At 45.6% G+C, this 23,643-nt stretch overlaps 1 protein-coding gene across 4 annotated transcripts in view; it reads left to right on the forward strand.

Annotated features, from left to right (window-relative positions):
• The first annotated feature begins 1,493 nt into the window (after positions 1-1,493).
• Positions 1,494-23,643, forward strand: part of SAMD12 (sterile alpha motif domain containing 12) — a 199,078-nt gene continuing 176,928 nt past the window's right edge. For all 4 annotated transcript variants that reach the window (XM_035124404.2, XM_035124405.2, XM_060277651.1 and 1 more), the window contains exons 1-2: positions 1,494-1,644; positions 12,121-12,299. In XM_035124404.2, the coding sequence (XP_034980295.1) occupies positions 1,632-1,644; positions 12,121-12,299 (192 nt within the window). In that variant the 5' untranslated portion in view covers positions 1,494-1,631. The remainder of the gene's footprint in view (positions 1,645-12,120; positions 12,300-23,643) is intronic.

A 23,643-nucleotide genomic window follows, 5' to 3' on the forward strand; every position in this document is an offset into this window, starting at 1 on the left:
GTTCTGAGCCACTTCCACCTCCTGACACAGCTTTGGCAAGTCGGCAAGTCAATGGCAGATTTTTATATTTAAAGAGTGGTAGCCAGAAATTAAGCATGTATTAAAACTTGAACATTTGGCTTGCAGATGGACAAAAGCAGCCACACAAGTGTTTTTTTCTTTTCCCACCCTCTGCAAGCCACTTTGAGAAGTCTAGCAAAAAGCAGGGTAAAAAGCAAATAAATAAAAACAAATAATTGTGACGGTTTTATAAAATACACACTAGAAGATTTCTACATTTTCCTGGTTAGAATTCTGCAGGGCTACTTTGAGAGGTGGGTGGGTGCGTGTGAAAGGGGAAGGCTGTTTTGACTCAACACGTTATCCATTCACTCATTTAGTGCTGCACAATAAAAGCCTCTATTCCAAAGAACACCACATTCCACATAGCTTGATATTTGAGACACAACAAAGGCGGTTCATTTAATTTCACGAAAGGCTAGAGTAAAGCAACACATAATATATGTTTAATATTATTTCATTTTTAAAATATATTTTGTCTTTTTATATTGGGGTTTTATGTTGTGAACTGCACTGATAACGGTGAGTATAGGGCGGTATACTACTACTACTACTACTACTACTACTACTACTACTAGGCATCCATCTGTCTTGGGAGACAATGGAAGGTGAAGTCAAACTGTTGGAGAGTTACAGTGCCTGCTGGGGCTGTAGATATGGGAGAGACATGTTTTATTGCAGGTGGGGCAGATGAAGGTGTCTGGTTTTGCAGCTACAGGTGCACCATGGCTTTTCTTCTCTCTGCGTTCCTTCCTCCTCTAGCCACTGCTGTGGATAAATGGCCTGTCTGTCTGTCTCCATACACCAGGAGACATTGCTGTTAACAATAATAATTCCCTCTTCCAATGATATTTGATAAAACTAAGAGTCCTCTGTGTGTGTGTGTGTGTGTGTGTGTGTGTGTGTGTGTGTGTGTGTGTGTGTGTGTGTTGGTTTTGGGGTGGTGATTTTTTTTTTTAATCGTTTTGCATTCTAGCAGCTGCAGTGAAGTGAAGCCACACAGAAGCGACAGATGCTCCTTCAGCCTGGCAAGATATTTCTTGCCCTAGTTAGCCGCCTTTCCCCTCCTGCGCCCGACACGCTTTGCCTCCTCTACCTGTCTCCTCCTCCAATTTGACGAGGAAGTCCTCAATCAAACAGCCCCACGCCAGGTCGCCCTGAAAAACCTTGCAGCGTGGCGTGCCGGGATTTGTAGTTTTCAGCCCCCCCAAGCTTTCAGAGCGCCGAAGGCATGGGCTGCAGCCGCGGGACCCTTCCCAACCCGGCGCTCCCGCTTCGCTTCGCGTGCCCTGGGCATTTGCATGCACAGCAAAGCCGCCTTTGCAGCGAGCAGATGAGGGCGTTGTGGCCTCACCCGACCGGCGGGCAAAAGACTACATTTCCCAGCCTGCACCGGGAACGGGGCTAACCCTTTCTTGCTGCAGGTTGTTCTTTTGGTTGCAGACGAGCAAAAAAGAGAAAACAGTGGAGGGGAAGGAAAGAGAAAGGGAGGAAGAAGGGGTGGGGAGGAGGAGGAGGAGAAGCATTCCTTGGCAGGCGAACTATGCATGCCCTAAGAAAGCTCTGAGAGAATGGCTGTGGAAGGTAAGGGCTGCACTCCTCCTGCCTTTCCCTTTTGCAAAGCCAGGGGCGGCCGCTCCTGCTTCCTGATGCACCGCCCTCCCTTGCACCCACCTCCATTTCTTTTCCTTAGCGCTCACCTGGAGGAGGCGAAGCCCCAGCTGGGCTAGGAAGCGGGGGGGGAGGCATCCGCGGGGGAAGGAGCCCACCTTTGCAAAATGCTCCAAATGCTCGCGGTGGGCTGGGCAACAGGAATGGGCGCTTTTGCAAGCGGAAGGGGGTGGGTCACCGCCTGCCCGAAATAAGGGTCACCGCCGCCGCCCCTTCTCATGCATGCCAGGAAGGTTGCCTGTGGAAGCATCCCACCTGAGCGGAGCCGCAGCGCTGCTTCCCGTTGCCCATCCTTGCCCGACCCCTCTCTGAAAGCTGCTATTATTATTATTATTAATTATTATTTGGGGGAGGGAAGTATGCAGCACAGGATAGATAGGGGGTCTATCAGAAACAGCAGCCTTGCTGTAAAAAAGGTAGTTTCTGATAGAAAACCCCTTCTATCCTGCTGCACGCTTCCCCACCAAAATAATAATAATAATAATAATTAATTGCATTAGTTGAAGCCCTATATCTCTGTAGCTGCCCCTCTGCCCTCAAAGCAATGGTTTTCTGATGTCCTTAGATACCACTTCAAAGAAAAAATATACGACACGTGGTGCTTTTCAACATCTTCAAGTACAGCACTCTTACAAATCTTATTCCCATTACCCAGCTTCACAAAGTTGGTCTTTGTGTAAGCACTTGAGCACTTAAAAGGGCGCTAAGGTTCAGATTTTACGGCTGATTTGGGGATATGTGGCAATTAAATAGCGCCGCTGAACATGCGCAGAGGGCCCGTTCGGTTTTAGAGATCCGAAAAGGCCCAGTCTCCAGGATTTCCACACAGCTGCATCAGATGAGATGCACCTGAACAACAATTTGTTCATGGGGGCCTTGGAAATTAGACATCTCCTTTCTGTAATGTCAAACAGAGAAGGGAGCTGCTTTGGTAAGAGGGTTTGAAACCTGTGAAGTAGGTTCGAGCCATGTTTTTCAAACGAGGACCCAGGGGGCCTCAAAAAATTATTGGTGGTTGTTTGGTGACATGGGAACCAACTCCTAGGGGCCAAGATCCCTTTGGCTCCCCTAGTAAAACATTTGAGGGGGCCGCCCGCCCAAAAGTTGATGGGCATTGCCATTCAAATGTTGTGTGCATGTGCCACATATTGTGATTGATTTTGTGGGACAGGTCCAGTCATGACCGACTCTGGGGTTGCGTGCTCATCTCGCATTATTGGCCGAGGGAGCCGGCGTACAGCCTCCAGGTCATGTGGCCAGCATGACAAAGCTGCTTCTGGCGAAGCAGAGTAGCACACGGAAACGCCGTTTACCTTCCCGCTGTAGCGGTCCCTATTTATCTACTTGCACTTTGATGTGCTTTCGAACTGCTAGGTTGGCAGGAGCTAGGACCGAGCAACGGGAGCTCACCCCATTGCAGGGATTCGAACCGCCGACCTTCTGATCAGCAAGCGCTAGACACTGTGGTTTAACCCACAGCGCCACCTGGGTCCCTTTAACAATATAAAGGGTGCAAAATGATGCAATCAGTTAAAAACATTACAAAAATTGTTGTCACTGAGACTCAACCAAATACTTTATGTACACCTAATGGTTTACCCATGCCTGTTAGGTTTTGTAAATCTTATGCCATATCTTTGCAATCTTGTTTTCAAAGTCTCCTCGGTTTCAAAAGCAACAAGGGGCACTGTTTGAAAAATACAAGCCCAAAGGCCCTTTGGACATGCTGAACTGTAGAATCCCAGCCTGTGAACATATAAGCCATAGAATTAAAATTGAAGGTGAGCAAAAAAAGAAAAAAGACAATAAGAGCAATATTCTGCAAAACATATGCATGTGTAAAAAAAGTGAACTAGTTCTAAGTTGTTTCTGGAGGGAAAATGCTTTTTGAAAGCCAGTCTAAAATGGTAGACTTTATGTCTTTTCTCTCTCTGTAAAACCAAATTGGGTACACCTCCAGCCAGCTTGTTCTACCACTTTGGCGCTGCAACAGGAAAGGAGGTCCCATTGGTGGACACATCTGAATGGGATAGGCATGTTTCCACTGCTGAAGAGATCAGGAGTTTTCACCTTCAAAAGAGTGGCTTATCTCTTCCGCTGTGGGGAAAAATAAAGTCTGCAGTTTTTATTTCAAACCTAGTTAGGGCTGCGTACTTACCTGGGAGTAAGCCTTACTGAATGCAATGGGATTTACTCTGAGTAAACATAAATGGGATTACATAAATAGGATTACACTGTCCTGTGAGACAATAAATATTCTAATTTCTGTAGACGGGGGTTTATTTATTTTTATTTTTTAAATCTTACCTCTCAGTTCCACATGAGACCGCCAAGATAGAACTCAATCCCAAGTTAAGAACAGTACTTTTTTAAAAAAAAGAAGAAGAAGAAAACAACCAGCTATAAAAAGGGAATAAACTAAAGCAAGAGAAATAAATGTAAGTCAACCAAAAGGCCATGTGAAAAGAAAGATCTTAACTTGTACATGGTAGTAAATTACATTTTCAATTAAAGCCTGGGGCTAATCCCAGGCTTTGTATGTGTATCCCCTGCATGCCTGTTCAGAACTAAGCCCCGTTTAGTTCAATGGGACAAATAAGTGTATTCTTTATAAGTAGAGAGGAATGTGCCTTGGGTTGTCCATGCTCTTAGCTGTTTGGCATCTCTCTCCCCATGAGCCAAAAGGAAGCCTTAATCTAGGGTTAGCATATTTCAAACAGTGAAAATGTTGAGCTATTTTTATGGGCAAAAAATGGCACTGCCAATTTAGGCTGCCATACATCCAGATTTTCCTGGACCTTTTCCCGATTTCTGCCCGGACACTGCTGCCGACTGCAGTGGGAAAATTCGGACGTATGGCAACCCTACTTAATCACCATTTCAAGATGGGAAAAGATTATTTCCATCTTGCAAACAAGCCAGGATGGTGACCCATGGCTTGAAGTTGGCTTAATCTCATGACTTGCTCTGAGGCTGGTGTCGGTGACAGGATTTTTTCTGGTTTGGATAGAGTGGGAAACAATGGCTAATGAAAGACATATTGGTTTGTTTTCAGCTTGTGTGACAGGAGGACTAACAGGCTGTGTGCATGCCCAAATGCTTGTAAATATCTTGGCTGGTTTATTGATTGTCCTAATTGGGCCAATACTTGATGCTTTGTTGTTGAATTCTTTAGGAAATTATTGTTGCTTGAGCTGATAAGAAATTGTTGTCTAGTGGGGTTGGATTCACACATTTAAACGACCAATTAATCTGCAGTCCATTCAGCCACAAACACACCTTTGTGGACAACACTATGAATTTGTGTTTGTAGCATAGAAATATTTGCATTTTAGCTTCTCTGTTCTCTGTTTTCTTTGGCTACTTCCCCATTCTTTCTGCTCAAGGAAGAGGAGTTTAATCCAGGGGCTGCACCTTGTGGTGTGTATTCTTGAAACCTTTCTGGTTTCTTAAACTGTCTGCTCCAAATAGCAACAGGAAATATTTCAAGCTGCATGAAAAAGAACCACCCTTGTCATTCAAGTTGGGCAAGCTTTCAAAGCCTGGTGCCCTCCAGCTTTGTTTTTTTACTCCAGAGCCCATCAGCCCTAGAAAGCATAGCCATTAGCCAATAACCAAGGAGTTGTAATTTAACACATCTGGAGGGCACTAGGGTGGGGAAAACTGAAAGAGGGCCTTGCAGTTGGGAAGCAGAATGTTTGAGGCTTGTAGTACAGTACTTCTCAAACTGAGAAGTGTGGAAGCGTGTCTCTTAAGATCAAGCCACCAAGTTTGGTCCATTGAATGTTCTGTGCCTTTGGGAGCAAGATTGCCCCATGCTACCAACAGGGGTGGACCTTGGTAATATGGCACCCTGTGCAAAGCCAACATTTGACACCCCCTCCAGCCCTCACTGTGCCTTCCCAAAGCTGGGTAAGGGTGGTGCAAGGCTTTGGGAAGGAGGTGTGAGGCTCTGACAGCTTCCTAGAGTCCTTCCACCCTCTTCCCGAAGCTGGGCTAAATCCACCTCTGCTACATAGCTGCCAAGTCTCCCGCTAAAAAAATGTGGGATCAGCAGCGGCACAGCACCGGAAGTTGCTTCTACGCATGTCCGGACATGCGAAGAAGCAACTTCCGGTGCCGTGCTACCCATGTATGGGCACCGGAAATCGGGCAGCGCCTGGGCCCAAAATGGAGCCTCCCTGGCAGGTAGGAAATCCGGGCTGCCAGCGGGAAACGGTTTAAAATACAGGGTTTCCCCGTGAAAAACGGGAGACTTGGCAGCTATGCTCTGCTACCACTTCCCTGCATTAAGCCCAGAAGACTGAAGTGTGGGGCTGGGGAACCTGTGGCCTTAACAGAGGAATTTTTGCATTCCAGGTCCCGTAATGCCTAACCGTTGGCCTTGTTGGCCATGGTTGGTGGGAGTTGTAGTCCCCTAGCCCCTGTGGGGCCACAGGATTATCCGGCAGGGTTCGCCAATGCACCAGGAATCTTTAGTGCTGCTCATACGAGAGTTCATATGTGCTGGGAGAGGGAGGACTTCCAGGAGCGTCACCATTCCTGGATGAAGGGGCGAGCGGGATGCTGAGAGCAGTTTTAGGTGGGCTATCTTGCAGCCGCAAGGAGGATACTTACCGTGTGTTTGTCAGGTGAACTGTGCCTCTAACTTTAAGGAAGCAGGAAAACACGGTGCCCTAGGTGTTAACAGGTTGGGAAACTCTGGATTGGACAATATGTAGTGTATGGGGATGATATACTAATTGCTGCCAGCACAGTAAAAGGTCAAGCTTGTCATCTCTCATGGTTATAGGAGAAACATTGTCTTGACTTAGTGTGGTGTAAGGTGTTTGCTTTTCTTATTTTACATTCTAACAAGGATAATTTGGGAGGCGGTTAAGGAGAAGTATACAGACCGTCTTTAAATATGAGCCCATTGAGACAGCTGCCAAGGAAACACTATTTATAGAGCTTGGAGTTTCAACAGTGTTCCTTTAACTGCTTGCTTCCTTCCAGTCAAAGTGAAATAAATAGGTCAGAACCAATAGCAGAAAGCTTTAAAAAAAATATATCTTTGTTAAAATGTTTGCAATTATATTTTCTCTGCTACATAGCGGAAGGTTTGCAATGGTAAACAAATTTGGAGAAGCACGTTCTCAAGGAAACTGTGAAACAGTATTTGTATACCTGCCTGTGGATCTAAACTGGATATAGGGCAGTTTGGAAATAATAATAAATAATCAAATGATCTGTAGGGTACCTAGTGAAAGTAACTCCCTGGAGTCTTCCGGAACTCCATGGACTTCCGGAACCAATTACACTCATACTTCGGGTTAAGGACGCTTCAGGTTGAGTACTCCGCGGACCCGTCTGGAACGGATTAATCCACTTTCCATTACTTTCAATGGGAAATTTCGTTTCGGTTTGAGTACTTTCAGTTTAAGTCCTCCGCGGACCCGTCTGGAACGGATTAATCCACTTTCCATTACTTTCAATGGGAAAGTACGCTTCAGGTTAAGTACAGACTTCCGGAATCAATTGTGTACTTAAACCGAGGTACCACTGTAATATAAAATAGAATCGCAAGTACAGCATAAATCAGGCATCCCCAAACTGCGGCCCTCCAGATGTTTTGGCCTACAACTCCCATGATCCCTAGCTAACAGGACCAGTGGTTGGGGAAGATGGGAATTGTAGTCTAAAACATCTGGAGGGCTGAAGTTTGGGGATGCCTGGCATAAATCATACAAAATAATTAACAAGTCATCAGTAAAGCAATCTATAAAACACCATTGACAAAGCAGCAACAACAAAAAAAAAATAAGCTAAACATCACCATTACAGCAAAAGTCATGCACTAAAGCCACAACCTCTTTTTCTTGCACCTAGTCACTTGGCAGACCACTTTGAAGAAGTGGGTCAGGATGTAGAGTCTCCCTTGGCCCAAAGTATACTGAGCATAAAATGGGATGGCTACAGTGACCTCTTTTTTCTCATGTGCCATCTTGCCTCTGAGTTCGCAAGTGGGGTAAGAGCAGATTCGGCCCTTAGGCTTCCAGTTGCTGATCTTCTGATCTAGGGGGTTCCATGCTATTTGGCTCTGGTGGACAAGCAAAAAAAGGGGACACAGAATTCTTCTCACGCTTGTAGGCAGAGAGATTATGGGGGAAGATGGAGTCTGTTGCATCTTCATTTTTCCAGTGCCAGCAGAAGAAAGCGGGGGAAGAATTCTTCAAAATATTGGACACACATACAGTTTTGCTCTACAATAGTTTTAAATGGAATTATTTGGATTAGGGTTGATTTAGCCCTATTGATTTCAATAGGACTAATCCACTTAAATCCAAGTATTTCAGCTCCACTTTGGATCAGGCGGCCCCAAATCTGGCTAACATTGATTTAAAACCTGAGTAGTTTTCCATTGAATAGTCCCCCACAAACCCTCCCAGACTTTCAATTATATATCTAGGATATAACTGGAAGGATCATTTGTATCAATTCTTCTTTTATTAGGGATGTGACAAACACCCCGGCTCGATTTAAATTACTGTATAACCTTCGTCCCTCTGGGGAAATTGCGAATTGCTTGGCTAGTGACTTTTGGAAATGCAGGAGTTGAATGTCACCTGCGGCTGTTGCGGATCCATCTGCCCCCTGCTTGACTGACCAATTAGTTTGGTTTGGAAATCTCTATTTTGGGTTGTCCTCTGAGGTCGCAGCGCGCACCCCGGAGGCCTGCCGAGAATGCTTTCGTAGGCTTTTCTCTCAGGCAGGGATTCCTCCAGGGGCGGCCGTGTGTGGCTTAAGGCTGGCTATCTGCTATAAAAGAATATCAATCCAATTCCACATATTGGGAGGCTTCGTTTGGAGGAGGAGGGTAACGGCAGCCAGGCACATTCAAGTATAGGTGCTTGGAATGATAGGAAGGAAGCAGCAGTGGGCATGCTCCAAAATACCCCCTACGAACCAGGGAGGCTGCCCCTGCGTTCTGGTACCTGTCAGTGCTAAAACATTGCTTCTGTTTTGCAATGTAGGGATATCCTTTTACTCTTTTTTGTGAGTGTGCACATAGGTAAAGGTAAAGGGACCCCTGATCATTAGGTCCAGTCGTGACCGACTCTGGGGTTGCGCGCTCATCTCGCATTATTGGCCGACGGAGCCGGCGTATAGCTTCCAGGTCATGTGGCCAGCATGACAAAGCCGCTTCTGGCAAACCAGAGCAGCACATGGAAACGCCGTTTACCTTCCCGCTGTAGCGGTTCCTATTTATCTACTTGCATTTTGATGTGCTTTTGAACTGCTAGGTTGACAGGAGCTGGGACCAAGCAACGGGAGCTCACCCCGTCACAGGGATTCGAACCGCCAACCTTCTGATCAGCAAGCCCTAGGCTCAGTGGTTTAGCCCACAGCGCCACCTAGCGGGTGGGAAAACCTCAGGCCCATGGGGGCAATTGCACTCCCCAGGCCTCTCTGTTTAGTCCTTGGGACTCTACTGACCATACATCATTTCTTTTCCAAGGTCAGATCCTTCACCGACTCTCCTCCACCCCAGCGATGGAGCATGCCGATCGGGCGCATGGGGCGGTACGTGTGCCCTGCACCCAGGGGCGGGGCCAGCCACCCGTGGGGTGGGACGAGCTGGGGTAGGACGCTCCATGGGGCCTCCGAGGAGTCTGCCTGCTTCCTCCCACTCAGCTGCCCTACCGCTGAGGGGGAGTCGGCTGCGGGTGGACCGTTTGGGGCAGCACGGAGCCTGCAGGCGCCCAAGCCACCACGTCACTCCCAGGAGAGAAGCGTGGCTCAGGCACGCTGCAGGCCCCACAGTGAGTGCCACCCGCTTCAGTGGTGACACTTGGGGTGGCCCACCTCCACCCCCTTCTTCTGCCCCTGCTCCACCCCCTCCTCAAATTCTTTTGCCAGGCTGGAATGTGGGTGGGGTCTTTTATATATATATATATATATTTCAAAGATTTCACTCACGGATTTTCATCCTTTCACCATTTATAGGATTCTTTAGAATACATCTCGCAAATGTTACATTGGATAATGTGGACTGGTTTGAATTCCAATCAATTTTAACTCGGTGCAGAAACTGTGTCCCCACCCCCCACCCTCCGGTAATTGTTTAAGAAACCGAGAACTGTCATTTGAAAAAGGCTTAGTGTATGGAACTGGATAAATAAATTTGGTTAATAGAATAATCCTACCAAAGTGCAGGCTGAGAGTGCAGCTCATTTAACTCAGTGCAGGCTTTAAAAGAGCTCTTTGCTGGTTAATCCATTCTGCTATAGAGTGCCATTCCTATGTAAGCCTTTCTTCCCCCTTGTTTCCCTGAATAAAGAAGTTAGATGTATCATAACTTTTCAATTTGCAGACTATGAATAACATTACTCCGATTGTACAGAAGAAATCCTCCTGCTGGATCCGCCGTCGTCTAATGACACCGCATCTAATTGGCTTATGTCAAGAAATACATTCGTTCGCAGTACATGCCGTAAATCCTGTAAATGACTAAAGGATGAAGAAACGGGGTTAAGGCAGAGCAACTGCAAATGCTTCAGGGGTCTCACATGTCACATTCAACAAGTGTGCAATCTCTGCAATACAGCTAGTTGAACAGGACACCTGTAGGTACAGCCATTTGTGTGTAACATTAGACTGCATGTACACTGTACTCAATAGGAGTCCAGTCTTTCACACAAATGCAAGTAGGTGTGTAGAGTCAGCTTGTGTTCAGTGTAAAGTGTGAACTGTCTTGTTGTCTCTTGCAACAAGTTGCATAGTCTTGTCAGCATACAACTCCTGTGCTTGGCGATCTGCACTGGTTGCTGATCTGCTCTTGGGCCAAGTTCAAGCTACAGTGGTACCTTGGTTGTCAAACTTAATCCGTTCCGGAAGCCCGTTCCAAAACCAAAGTGTTCCAAAACCGAGGTGTGCTTTCCCATAGAAAGTAATGCAAAATGGATTAAGCCATTCCAGACTTTAAAAACAACAACCCCTAAAACAGCAATTTAACATGAATTTTACTATCTAAGGAGACCATTTGATCCATAAAATGAAAGCTATAAACAATGTACTGCTGTCACACAATCAATCACTCAGTCAATCAATCAATAGCTGAACTGGGTTCCATGCCACAAAAACAAAAACGCAAAATAAATACCGGTAACAAAAACAGACAGACCTTAGCGTAATACTCAAAAAGGAAGTGTGGCGCTCAAAACAGAGCACGTTCAGCTTCCAAAAAAAGTTCACAAACCAGAACACTTACTTCCAGGTTTGCAGTGTTTGGGTTCCAAGTTGTTTGAGTACCAAGGCATTTGAGAACCAAGGTATTGCTATTAGTATACAAAACCATAACCTAGACAGCATCTTAAAAAGCAGAGACATCACCTTGCCGACAAAGGTCCATATAGTTAAAGCTATGGTTTTCCCAGTAGTGATGTATGGAAGTGAGAGCTGGACCATAAAGAAGGATAATTGCCGAAGGATTGATGCTTTTGAATTATGGTGTTGGAGGAGACTCTTGAGAGTCCAATGGGCTGCAAGAAGATCAAACCTATCCATTCTGAAGGAAATCAGCCCTGAGTGCTCACTGGAAGGACAAATCGTGAAGCTGAGGCTCCAATACTTTGGCCACCTCATGAGAAGAGAAGACTCCCTGGAAAAGACCCTGATGCTGGGAAAGATTGAGGGCACAAGGAGAAGGGGACAATAGAGGACGAGATGGTTGGACAGTGTTCTCGTAGCTGACCAAACTGTGGGAGGAAGTGGAAGACAGGAGTGCCTGGCATGCTCTGGTCCATGGGGTCACGAAGAGTCGGACATGACTAAACGACTAAACAACAACAACAACATACAAAGCCCTTAACAACTTGAGATCAATTTACCCCTTATGTGCCCACTTGTCTGCTTTGATCGGTGGAATTGCCCCTATTAACAGGTGCCATATATGATACCTGCTCCAGGTATACCAGATACCTGCTCCAGTTGTTTTGTGTGTCAGCTCCTAATCTTTGGGACTCCCTGCCTATTGATATCAAGCAGTTGCCTTCACTGTATTTTTTGAGTGGCTGCTATAAAGCATTTCTTGTTTAGGACATGCCTACCCACACGCTTAGAAAGCTGTGATGAGTTTTAATCTGTTGTAGTCTATTGTTGTTTGAACTTCCTGTATGTTTCAAACTATTGCTGTAAGTTTTATTTTGATGATTGTATTATTTTCTTTTTGTGAACCTCTTTGAGGGTTCTTCTACAGTTGAATAGTGTATACGTTTTATGAAATAAATAAATAGCCTGCATCTCATAGATGAAAAGGATGCATGGCCCGGCTTTCGTTTCCTCGTGTGATGTTGAAAACCTTTCATGTCCTTTCCTACACTCCAGACTCATTGCAATTCCTTCTTCCAGCTATCCATTGCAGTCTAAATCCAAACGGTATTGACCTCTCCGTCCACACGGAAGGAATTAACCTGCAACTTGAAGGCGAGAGAGTGGACTCGTCCTCCCATAAGAAGGAGAGCTCTTCCAAGTTGCTCGAGTCAAAAGGAACGCCCAAGAGACAGCGCGGGGAGCCAGAATCATCTAAGGTAGGCTTGGCAAAATTGCACATTTATATTCAGGAGGAGGGTCCGTAGTAAGTGGTAAGTGGGCGTACCTCTATGCAGAATGTTTCAAGTTCAATCTTCTTTCTTGCTTTGGCGATCACTCGTAGCTGAGTAAGATTGTCTTCCATAAACACAGTTTTAACAATGAGTCCGTAAGTGACTGTGGAGGACAATTCTGGATCCACTCGTCCTTCCACAATGGGGACATAGGTTTCCTGGCGAGAGTTGATCACGGTGTGGATTTGCCAAGCGTGCCTTCCTCTTAGTGTGTTTCTCCCTTTCGTCCTGAGTTCAAGTGTCTTCAAAGCCCATGACACCTTTAGTAAAGGCTGTTCTCCAGCTGGAGCACTCGCAGGCCAATGTTTCCCAGTTGTCAGTGTTTATACTACGTTTTTTAAAGATTTGCCTTGAGACAGTCTTTAACCCTCTTTTGTTGACCACCAGCAATACGCTTTCCATTTTTAAGTTCAGAATAGAGTAGTTGCTTTGGAAGATGATAATCAGGCATCCGCACAACATGACCAGTCCGACGAAGTTGATGTTGAAGAATCATTGCTTCAACACTGTTTCTTCAGTATAGAGTCATACCTCGGTTTAAGTACGCTTCGGTTTGAGTACTTTCAGTTTAAGTAGTCCGTGGACCTGTCTGGAACAGATTAATCCACTTTCCATTACTTTCAATGGGAAAGTTCACTTCAGGTTAAGTATGCTTCAGGTTAAGTACGGACTTCCAGAACCAATTACACTCATACTTCGGGTTAAGTACGCTTCAGGTTGAGTACTCCGTGGACCCGTCTGGAACGGATTAATCCACTTTCCATTCCTCTCAATGGGAAAGTTTGCTTCAGGTTAAGTACATTTCAGGTTAAGTACAGACTTCCGGAACCAATTGTGTACTTAAACTGAGGTACCACTGTACTGACATTAGTTCGCCTGTCTTCCCAAGTGATGTGTAAAAATTTCCAGAGACACCGTTGATGGAATCTTCGACTAGCAAAAGGGATCTTGGACAGCCCAGCTGTCCCGGAAAAGGTGCTTAGAGATGCACCACTGCTCAGTGGCAGAGCATTGGCTTTCTGTACAGAAGGTCCCGGGTTCAAACCTCGACATCTCCAGCTAAAAAAATCAGCTGGCAGGTGATGCAAAAAACATCTAAGACTTTGGAGAATTGGATCATGCCAGTCAATGGCCAGCTAGCTGGACAATTTCACCTGGTGCAAATAGCAACTTACTATGTTCCCCCAACGCGGGTAGCACTTGCCGATCAGGGCTTGCCGATCAGGTCGGCGGTTCGAATCCCCACAATGGGGTGAGCTCCTGATGCTCGGTCCCTGCTCCTGCCAACCTAGCAGTTCGAAAGCATGAAGTGCAAGTAGATAGATAGGTACCGCTCCGGTGGGAAGGTAAACGGTATTTCCATGCGCTGCTCTGGTTCACCAGAAAGCGGCTTAGTCATGCTGGCCACATCACCCGGAAGCTGTACGCCGGCTCCCTCGGCCAGTAAAGCGAGATGACCACCGCAACCCCTGAGTCATCCCCTGCTGCACCTAACGGTCAGGGGTTCCTTTACCTTTATATTCCTGTAGGTGCTGAAAGCTGTACTGTATTTCTTTTCCTTTCTTTGGTTTAAGTTTGCTTTTGGAGGTGCAGGGGGTTAATGTCCATAGAAAGCAAAGCAACTGCAACGGAACCTTTCCCTCTTTTTATCGGAATGATCCAGAGTGATATCCGTCCTGCTGGTACACAGCCAGTCTCAAAACATATTTGATGCTGGCCAGCTAACAAATGAGCAATCAATAGGCTAATTCAAATGGGTTTTTCACAATTAGGGTGCATCTTCCAGACCAGTAGGTTTTCACATGATCCGCTACAGAGAATAGATTGCATTTCCCCTTTCTCCTTCAGATTTTCCATCACAGAAACCTGGTTTCTTTAACTGGGGTCTCCCTTTATTTAAAGTCTTATGATAAAAACAGTGCAGTATACCCCCGATAGAGAGTCAGTCCCAAGTATCTGTATGTACAGCTGTTCCTGACGTTCGATGACCTGCTTATGGTCATTTCAGTACTGTATTAAAAATTCTGTGTGGAAGTTAGATTCTTCCTCTTATCCCAAAGAGTTTTTCCCCGCCCCCATCATTGTAGAGTGAATTGTGACAATATTGAGTTTCTTTCGGGTTGACCATTAGAGATAGAATTACATTTCCCTTTTAAAAAGCAAATGCATCACTATTATAATATCTGAGCCAGAGACAAACTTCCGGTACTCAACAAAAATGTAGGGGAAAAAACCTTTTTTTTAAAAAAAAATCGTTGAGATCTGATGTTCTCTTTGTTGACAAGCTGCTTTTAGTAGTTTGCATTCTGCACATTTAAGAGAAGAAAGAAAAATGCCTGTAACGTCGTTTGTTACATGTTTTGAGGCCTTTTTAAATGTCTCCCCTGCCATATAATTATTTACCAAAAAAGAAGACATCAAATAACATTAAGGAAATGACTGATGGAGCTAACACAATGGCAGGGAATTCTATGTCCATTATGGAGGGGCCAAATTAATCACTGAGCTAGCTGATTGAATACCCTGGTTCATTTCTCAAGTAGAGTACTAAGTCCAAGGCAATGAAACACCCACATATTTGCTTGAGGATTTGATAAGCTTCCCGTAATTTTAAAGGGTTTTAATCGGGCTGCTGTTATGCTGCTGCTGGTGCTTTGTTTTGTGATTTTTATGGTTTCCCTGGACTGACCACAGCTTCAGTGATAGATTGCTGGTTGCTGTTGTTAGTAGATTATGTGTTTTTCGGGGAGTTTGCTTTTCAATTATGCTGTTTTGTATCTTGTTTACATGTTGTTGTGAGGTACGTTGCAAGAAAGGTTTTTCTGAAAGGCAAGGGTATACAGCCATTGAATAAATGAATAAAAGCTTGCAGCCCAGACTGGGATTCCTCTTGCACATGGACCAGATTTAGCCCAATTTTCTCTCCGGTTCTTTGCAGTGTCCCGGTGGTACCAGCTAATTTGGCTTTTTGACCTGGCTGTACAGTATTGCTAAGGGCAGGATCTGGTTCAATCTACTTTCTTGATTTTAAAAAAACTGAAAGCAGGGCAATGAATCTTCTGCACCAGTTTTTGTCTCTCCAACTTTTGCAACCTGTGTAGATCCTGTTTCTGCTATTCCTGATTAAAAGCAGGTAGCTAAACTTGGCCCCTAAACCTTCCTTGCTGCCCCTAAACCTTCCCTGTTGACCACTGGAGATTTTCCTCTTCCTCTCTGATTCTGAAATCCCCCCCAGACATTGCCTGTTTGGTTTCATGCCTAAATTCACAGCCTTAAGGGCTTAGGATGCTGAACTGATGACTTCGCCTCATTCCAGGATGGGAACATCCAACACACCAAAACAGATGCGTCATTGGTGTGCATGCAGATGTGTATCTGGATCAGTATCCTTACTGTATAGTTGTAAGGCTCTTAGAAGCCATTCTGACATATTTGTGGTATATGAATGAATGAATGAAATGTTTTTCCTGGGCTTTACTTAACTTGCTGGGTGCATCTTTTGATGGAGAAAAAGATGTATGGTCTGCCCATACATCTTTTGATGGAGAAAAAGATGTATGGTCTGCCCAGGAGGCCCACCCCTGATCCACGTTTTCAGGGGTGTGCGCTATTCAAGCTGGATCTGAGCTAGATCTCCCTGTCTTCTCAGTGAAGAGCATGAGCATTTGTCGTCCTGCTTCTTTTGAGTGTCCTTTAACAGAATTATAAGCTTCCGCCATAAGTCCCCTCAGCCACGTCTTCTAATGTGTTTGTGGCATGCACACACACACACACACACACACACACACGGTGGTTGGAACCCATCTGTTTCAGGAAACAAAGGAAGAGAGTGACTTTGGGTGTGAGACATTGGGTTGGAAGGTTGCAGCGACTACTGTGGCTATGGAGACCGATGCAGAAGACTGTTGTGCTGCTGCAGAAGTACCATAGCATTTCTTCTTTCTGCACTCCTCCGGGTGGTCATTTCTCCTCTGTTCACTGCTATGGATGCATCTTTCTCTCTCATACCTGTGACACAAGCGGTATTAGGACTCCATTCCTAAACCCAACGGAAAATCTGCACAAGGACAGTGAATATGAAAATATGCCGTCCTATCAGTAGCCATAAGAGTTAAGCCATAAGATCAGGACAGTGTTGGACAATTTTGTCCAGCCATTATGTCAAACAATCCTCCCTTCTCCTTTTCTTTCCTCGTCTTTCTTTTCATAATTTTTTTTTTCATTCAGCATATGGTGAGAGAACAATAGGGGCATGGGACAAGCGCTGTGGGATGGCAGCTCTCCATCTGTGTGTGTGTGTTTGTGTTGCATTTTCTACTCAAAACTAGCTTTTTAAAAAAACCCACGACAACAAAAAAATCTAGCCTCATGAGAGCTGGAAACTTGTTCTTGTTAAAATGAGGTCTGAGCCGCTCAAGGTGCTGGAGATTGCCTTAGCGGATCGATCTGCAAACAGGCCGCCTTCACGCTGCTCCGGTTAAAGTCTTTCAGCAGCTTCTCTTACTCAAAGTATTCAGTAGGGAGTCCAAATAATAGGTACTGACTCTCTGTGTACAGCTGCCACTTCAAAGGCCTCCAAAGGTTCCAGCAACTTTTGAGCTTGATGTGGTGTGGAATTCTGATGCTGCCACAAACATCAGTCAGTTTCAAGGCAGCCCGCCTCCCTTGTGACCCATTTTCTGGTGGCTTTGTTTTATTTATTTCTCTCTTCTTTTTTTGAAGCAACAGCAATTAGCTCTTTGTATTAGCGTCCCCATTTGGAAAACTCCACTTTTCCCTTTTACGCTCAGCGTGTAATCGGCAGCTCTTTGTCGCCGTGCTTTCAATTTGCCTAAATTGCAGCCTTGTGACTGTTTGATAGGAGCGGGCTTCAGACGGAGGGCGATTCGGATCAGGGGCGGCAATGGTGCTACTCGCAGAAAAAGTCACAGCGACAGGTTTAGCTGCTGCCCTCTGGCTCCTAGCTCGGACTGTTCCACCCAGATAATTAGGATTATTTGTATGATTGCGTTGGGTGGCAGGGCACAGATGGCAGGCTGCTCCTGCATTATCTCCTGTAGTGATGCATCAGTCATGTTTTTAGGGCAGCTTAATGCCACCGTCTCCCCTGCCATTGAGTAGGGAGAAGGGAGCACACAATATATGCGCACACCCAAGGAGCAGGGATCTTGAGAGCTGGCGCAGCAGCGAGGGCTCTGACAAAGAGGAGGAGAAGCCAGCTTGATCGGGCAGATTATGAAAGCCAGTGTGGTCTAGCGGTTAGAGTGCCAGCCTAGGATCTGTGAGACCAGGGTTCAACTCCCCATGCAACCATGAGGCTCACTGGGCCAGTTGCTGCTTCGCAGCCTAACCTACCTCACAGTGTTGTTGAGGGGATAAAGAAGGGGGAAAACAATGCACTCCACCTTGAGCTCCTTGTAGCTGAAAAGTGTGGTATAAATGCAGTAAATAAATAAATTTGTGGGGGCAATGCACAAGCCAGGAGCTGATGGAGAGGGAGGAACCAACTCTTTATTGTCAAAAGTACCCTTAAAAGTTAGGGAAAGGCATGTCCATTAGTCCTGCTTCTCTCATCTACTCCTAGGTGTGCTCCTGACGAGGCAGAGAGGCCCGCCCCCTGATCTCAGCTTATGTATCTTCCCCACCCTCGAGGAATGTGTCTCTGTGTTACCTTCTGCTCTTCCCACTTCACTCCTCTTCTGGTCCTGCGAGACAGTGGAGCAGGTGAGTTGGGGGCAGGAGGAGGAAGTGGGGAAGCCCTTGACTCTCCACCAGCTTGACCTATCTCTCCCTCCTCCTGCACCCGTTCTTCACGCTCCCATCCTGGGCGCAAAGGAGTGGTGGCAGGCACCAGTTGTGGAACCCCCAAGGGAGGAAGGCTCAGAGCCCGGGGTGTGGTGGTGGGACAACGATGAGTGTGCAGAGGGGGGAGAGGGAACAGACTGGGAGGAGGCGGTTTCAGCAGCAGCTGGGTAACAGGGTTTAGTGAGCAGGAAGAGGCTGTGGCAGAGAGCAGTCCAGAATCAGAGGCAGGAGAAGAGAGGGGCCAGGAGACAGAGATGAGGCAGGCTGCTGAAGAAGCCTCCTTCTGTGACCAGCTCCCCTCCCCTCTGGTCTCCCAGCACCAGAAAATGTATGAAGAGGGTAGAGCAAAGACCAGGCACCCCCAACCTGCGGCCCTCCAGATGTTTTGGCCTACAACTCCCATGATCCCTAGCTGTGAGCCTCTGACACTAGCTAATAGGACAAGTGGTCAGGGATGATGGGAATTGTAGTCCAAAACATCTGGATGGCCGAAGGCAGTCATGGCGACGTTGTCTCAGATTGCTTGGGAATAACCTGGGGGAGGAGAAGACTTAGGGAACTGTGGGGTAGTCCACATAACTGCCTCAGAGGGGCAAGATCTACTGGGATGAATTGCTGTGCTCACTAGGCCTGGACTCCTGAGTTGACCGTGTTTAATAAAGAGTTAACTTCACTGAAGCTGTGCTGACCTGCTCAGGACTCCCGCTCTATTGCGGGGCTACCTTTGAACATGACTCAGAAACTACAACTAATCCAGAATGTGGCAGCTAGACTGGTGACCGGTAGTGGCCACCAGGACCATATAAAGGATCCTAAAGGATCTTCATTGGCTCCCAATGTGTTTCTGAGCACAATTCAAAGTGCTGGTGCTGACCTTTAAAGCCCTAAATGGCCTCGGCCCTGTATACTATCTGAAGGAACGTCTCCACTCACATCGCTTAGCCCAGACACTGAGGTCCTCCTCCGAGGGTCTTCTGCTGGTTCCCTCACTATGAGAAGCAAAGTTGCAGGGAACCAGGCAGAGGGTCTTCTTGGTAGTGGAACACCCTCCCTTCAGATGTCAAGGAGATAAATACAAGACATCTGAAGGCAGCCCTGTGTCAGAAAGTTTTAAATGTTCGATGCTTTATTATGTTTTATACATTCTGTAAGCTGCCCAGGAGACCCCCCCAGAGGGCAGACCAGAATAAATACTTCCTATTTAACTAGCGGCCACTGAGCATAGATTCTTTCTTCCTCTAAGGCAGGGGTGTAATTGGTCTTTAGTCATAAGTGGGCAAGCTGTGGCCTACCAGCTGTTGCTGGACTCCATCTCCCATCAGCCCTAAACAGCATAGCCAGTGGTCAAGGATGATGATAGTTGTAGGCCAGCAACAGTTAAAGGGGCACTAGGTTCCCCATCCTTGCAACATAACATTTTATTTTGTTAGCACCAACTAAAAGCTTGGCAACTATGTTCTGAACCAACCAGTGTGGTGTACTGGTTAGAGTGTTGGTCTAGGACCTGAGTCAGATAAGGTTCCAGAAGAAGTATGCTTAAATGACTCTACAAATGCATATTTGGCACGTCATGTTTTCAGGCAAAACAACTCGGGTGTCCTTCAAAGAAACTTAAGGGGCAAAGCATGCCAATAAAAAATAATTCAAGATCCATCTTAGTCGAACCAAGAAAAAAAAGCAAGGCTAAGCTTTGTGGAAATCATGGTATTTGACAGTTGGGTGTCTAATGCTTTTTCAATTGAGTTTGAATACTGAAAAATACTAAAACAATGTTTAGATGTCTGTATTCATTATTCACATGAGTTGAGTGACTGACAGCCTTTGATTATTCAAACTACAAATGTGAACTACTTTTAAGAGGCAAGTGGACTTGTCGCTTAATATTCAATCTCCAAAGCTTGAAAATAGTGACGTTCTATTCTTGCAACAGGAATTTGTACTAATGAGTGCAAAGTGCATTTAAGCTGACGGTATGAAATGCCTTGTATTTATTTCTACCCGCCTCGAAATGTATCTATTATCCCTGAAATGCAGAGCTGTCACCTTAATTCTGATTCTCTTCTTTTCAGATTCTGGAGTATCCCATTGTCTTTTCGTGTGTCTTGATTTCTGTGCTAAGCTACTGCTGAATTGATTGACTTATTAATGCTAATGCTAAAAATGATGAGGGAACAAGCCTTTCACCAGGTATAAGGCATTGCGGCAGATTTTATTTGAGGTGCATCTTTTATCTAAAGTCAATGAACAGCAGATATTTAGAGGGAACTGAGCTCAACCATAAATATTATTTCAGGGATGTTGTTGAACTGACTATTGGCCATGCTGACAGGCCTGATGAGAGTTCCCTGCCACACCTATGATAATGTTGACACCTGAATGACATTTTCTACCTCCACTGTTGGAGGCGGTTTGCTTCTGAGTACCATTTCCTGGAAACTGTAGGAAGGAAGAGTGCTGTTGCGCTCAGATCCTGCTTATGACCTACCAACAGGCATCCAGTTGGCCGCTGGACTAGATGGGCGTTTGGCAGGCTCTTCTAACATTCTTACATTTTTCATTCTGAGAATTTTGTCTTAGAAATAGGAGATCTGAATAGGTTGAATACTTCCGGTATGGAGCTAACCATGGTTCTGATGCTCCAATTTGTGGCCTGAAGACTGCTATTCTAGGATCATTTTACTCCTGTTTGGACTCGTGCCCTTTCTAAATAAAGAGTGCCACTCACTGTCAGTCATAATTTAAAGCCCCAGACTAGAAGGCATATTTGCATTTTGCTTTCCAATTCTCTGATTTTTGTGTGTAAATACTTGGCTATTGAAATTTATGCAATCTCTTCATTTAATACATTTCAACAAGCCATGTTGCTACCACTGCTTGGTTGAAGCCAACGTTATCTCTAGAATGAAAAGAACTGGGAAGCCCTGGATTCGTTGGGTAACTTGGCTGTAGGGGGCTTTGCTAGACATCTGCCTGTCTATCTTTTCCTGCTCCCAACACCCCATCCCATCCCCATGTGGCCCAAAAGCAGAGTCCAGGGCAGAGCTATGGCTTTATCCTCAATTTCTGGGGACTTCCAGTGGAAGAGAGAGACTAGGTTGCTGATGGCATCATAATTAGTCAGATATTATTTTGCAGAATTGGCCTCTGAAGATGCTGTGAATATACTCAAGTATATTACAAATTACCATTTTTAATGTGATCAATCATAAGCTGAATGAACAACTGAATGTTTGAATGGATGATCGCCATCAGTAGCCATCAATAGCTTTCAGCAGTAGGAGCAGAGTTATCTCAGATAAACAGGACACTGCCTGTGAGAAACCAAGAGGTGAGCTACCTTCCTTGGATGTTATGAAATAACAAGGCATGAATTGACCGAGGCTGCATAGTCAGGTCTGGAGAGCCCTGTAATAATGATATCAGCTTGCCTGTCATGCAACTTTGGGCAGAGTAAACAGAGAAAGAGGTCTGGCGGACTGAACAACTAAGAGGCAGGAAAGCTGTAAGAGTTTTGGGTTTAAGACTGTTTTGGGTGAAAACTCCTCCAGCATCCCAAGGAACCATTGCGCTGCTCCAAACACTGGATTACTGGTCTTCTAGTAAAGAGCATCTCTGCAAAGCATGTGTGAATGTTGACTAGATGGTTGACTAGATGAAATTTTTTTTTTATTGAAAACTGGTACCTTGTTCACTGGTCATCAGCCCCCACTCAATCTTGGGCTACATTCATGGCAGTGGGATCCAATTGTGTTTTCCCACCAGCTGCTTGTATAACAGGACTTTCCCTTTTTCTGTTTCCCCATGTGCTCCCCAACCTCTGCCCTGGAAGGTTGGGGGGATGCTTTGAAGCAGATTTGGGGACGGGGCTGCAGCGGGGAAAAGAAGAGGGGAAGCCTCACTGTAGGGTCAGATGTTTGCTTGCATGGTGTTAGTTAGTTAGTTTGTTTAAGAGATTTCTTTATATCCAAAGCAGTTCACAAAAATATGCAATAAAACATGATAGGAAAATTAGAAGGATGGAGCAAGAGAAAACCGTCTTTTAACAAATTGTAATAAGGGCAGGCACAGATGACAATAAACACATCAGCCAGCAATCACCCATTTAAAATCCTGAAATGAAAAACGATAGATTGGTGCCAACCAAACCTGCTTGGGGAGGCATTATAATAACTAGGGCAGCATTCATGGGCGTAGGCAAGTGGGGGCAGGAGGGGGCAGCTGCCCCCCCTAGAAGCAAAAAATTAATGTATTTTACAGACCATAACCAGCACTTTTCCCCTCCAAAAACTGAAGTGGAAAGGGCTTTGCTTTAGCAAGAGCAGCTAAGTCTCCGCTTGCTGGGGGGGGGGGGGAGACACAGCTGTAACAAAAACACATCAAATAAATAAAGCAAAGTGGCTACCAGTAGTTAAGCAGTTAAGACAATGGAGCATATATCCCCAGGCAAGATTCGATAGCTGACCATTTCACCCTATTGTTCTTAAGTGGGAGTTGTTAATGAGCATTCAGGAGCATTAAGAGTTCTATTGGCGATTTAATGAGGGTGCAGACTCAGAGGATTCAATTTGACTAAGGTGGCTCTGCAAGGCTAAAAGGAAGTGAATAAGAAAGGGGGGCTTTGACAGACACAGTGATGTTTATAAAAAGCAGTGGTGTTCCAGTCTGCCCCTCCTCCTGCATCTGTATACTGTAAATTAGGGGGGCCCACCTCCCAAGAGACTCTGATCTACTCACAGAGTTTAAAACTGGGGGTGATCTACCCCCTTTTGGGGGGGTTCAGGTCAAAGCTGTTGAGTTTTTTTAAGGAAGGAAAGCCCTGTTTTGGGGGGTTTAGGTCTAACTTGTTGAGCTTCTTTTAGGAGGGAGGGAGGCCCATTTTTGTTTAGGGCTTCAGGTCATAGTTCAACTTTTTTTAGGGAGGAGGAAAATTTTGGGTGAGCTTTTTTTAGGGGTGCCAGTGACCTACCAGTGATCTACCACAGACATCCAGTGATCTACTGGTAGATCACAATCTACCTGTTGGACGTGCCTGCTGTAAATCAAGCAGAGAGAAAGCTGCTTACAAGGCTCCTGTACATGCAGAGTTCCAGCATCACAGCGTCACCCAGAGGCACCCACAAATATGAGTTATCCCTCTCTCTATTTCTTTCTTCCTTCCTTCCTTCCCTCCCTCTTCCATCCTTAATAAAATACGGGGGGCAGATAAGCCCCACATAGAAAGCCCATAAACATGGGGGGATGACTCTTTCAAATATGGTATTTACCAGTAATTTGGGGGGGGGAGGCACCTAGGCCTCTAGGAGTTGGCTGCTATGCCTAGGAGTTGGACAATTCAAGAAAGCAGAATGATGCATACGCTATGGTAATATATCAATAGAATCATAGAATTGTAGTCGGAAGGGACCACAAGGGTCATCTAGTCCAACCCCCTGCAATGCAGGAATTTTTTCCTAAGGTGGGGCTT

Source organism: Zootoca vivipara, chromosome 8 (assembly GCF_963506605.1).
Source record: "Zootoca vivipara chromosome 8, rZooViv1.1, whole genome shotgun sequence".
Taxonomy (NCBI): Eukaryota; Metazoa; Chordata; class Lepidosauria; order Squamata; family Lacertidae; genus Zootoca; species Zootoca vivipara.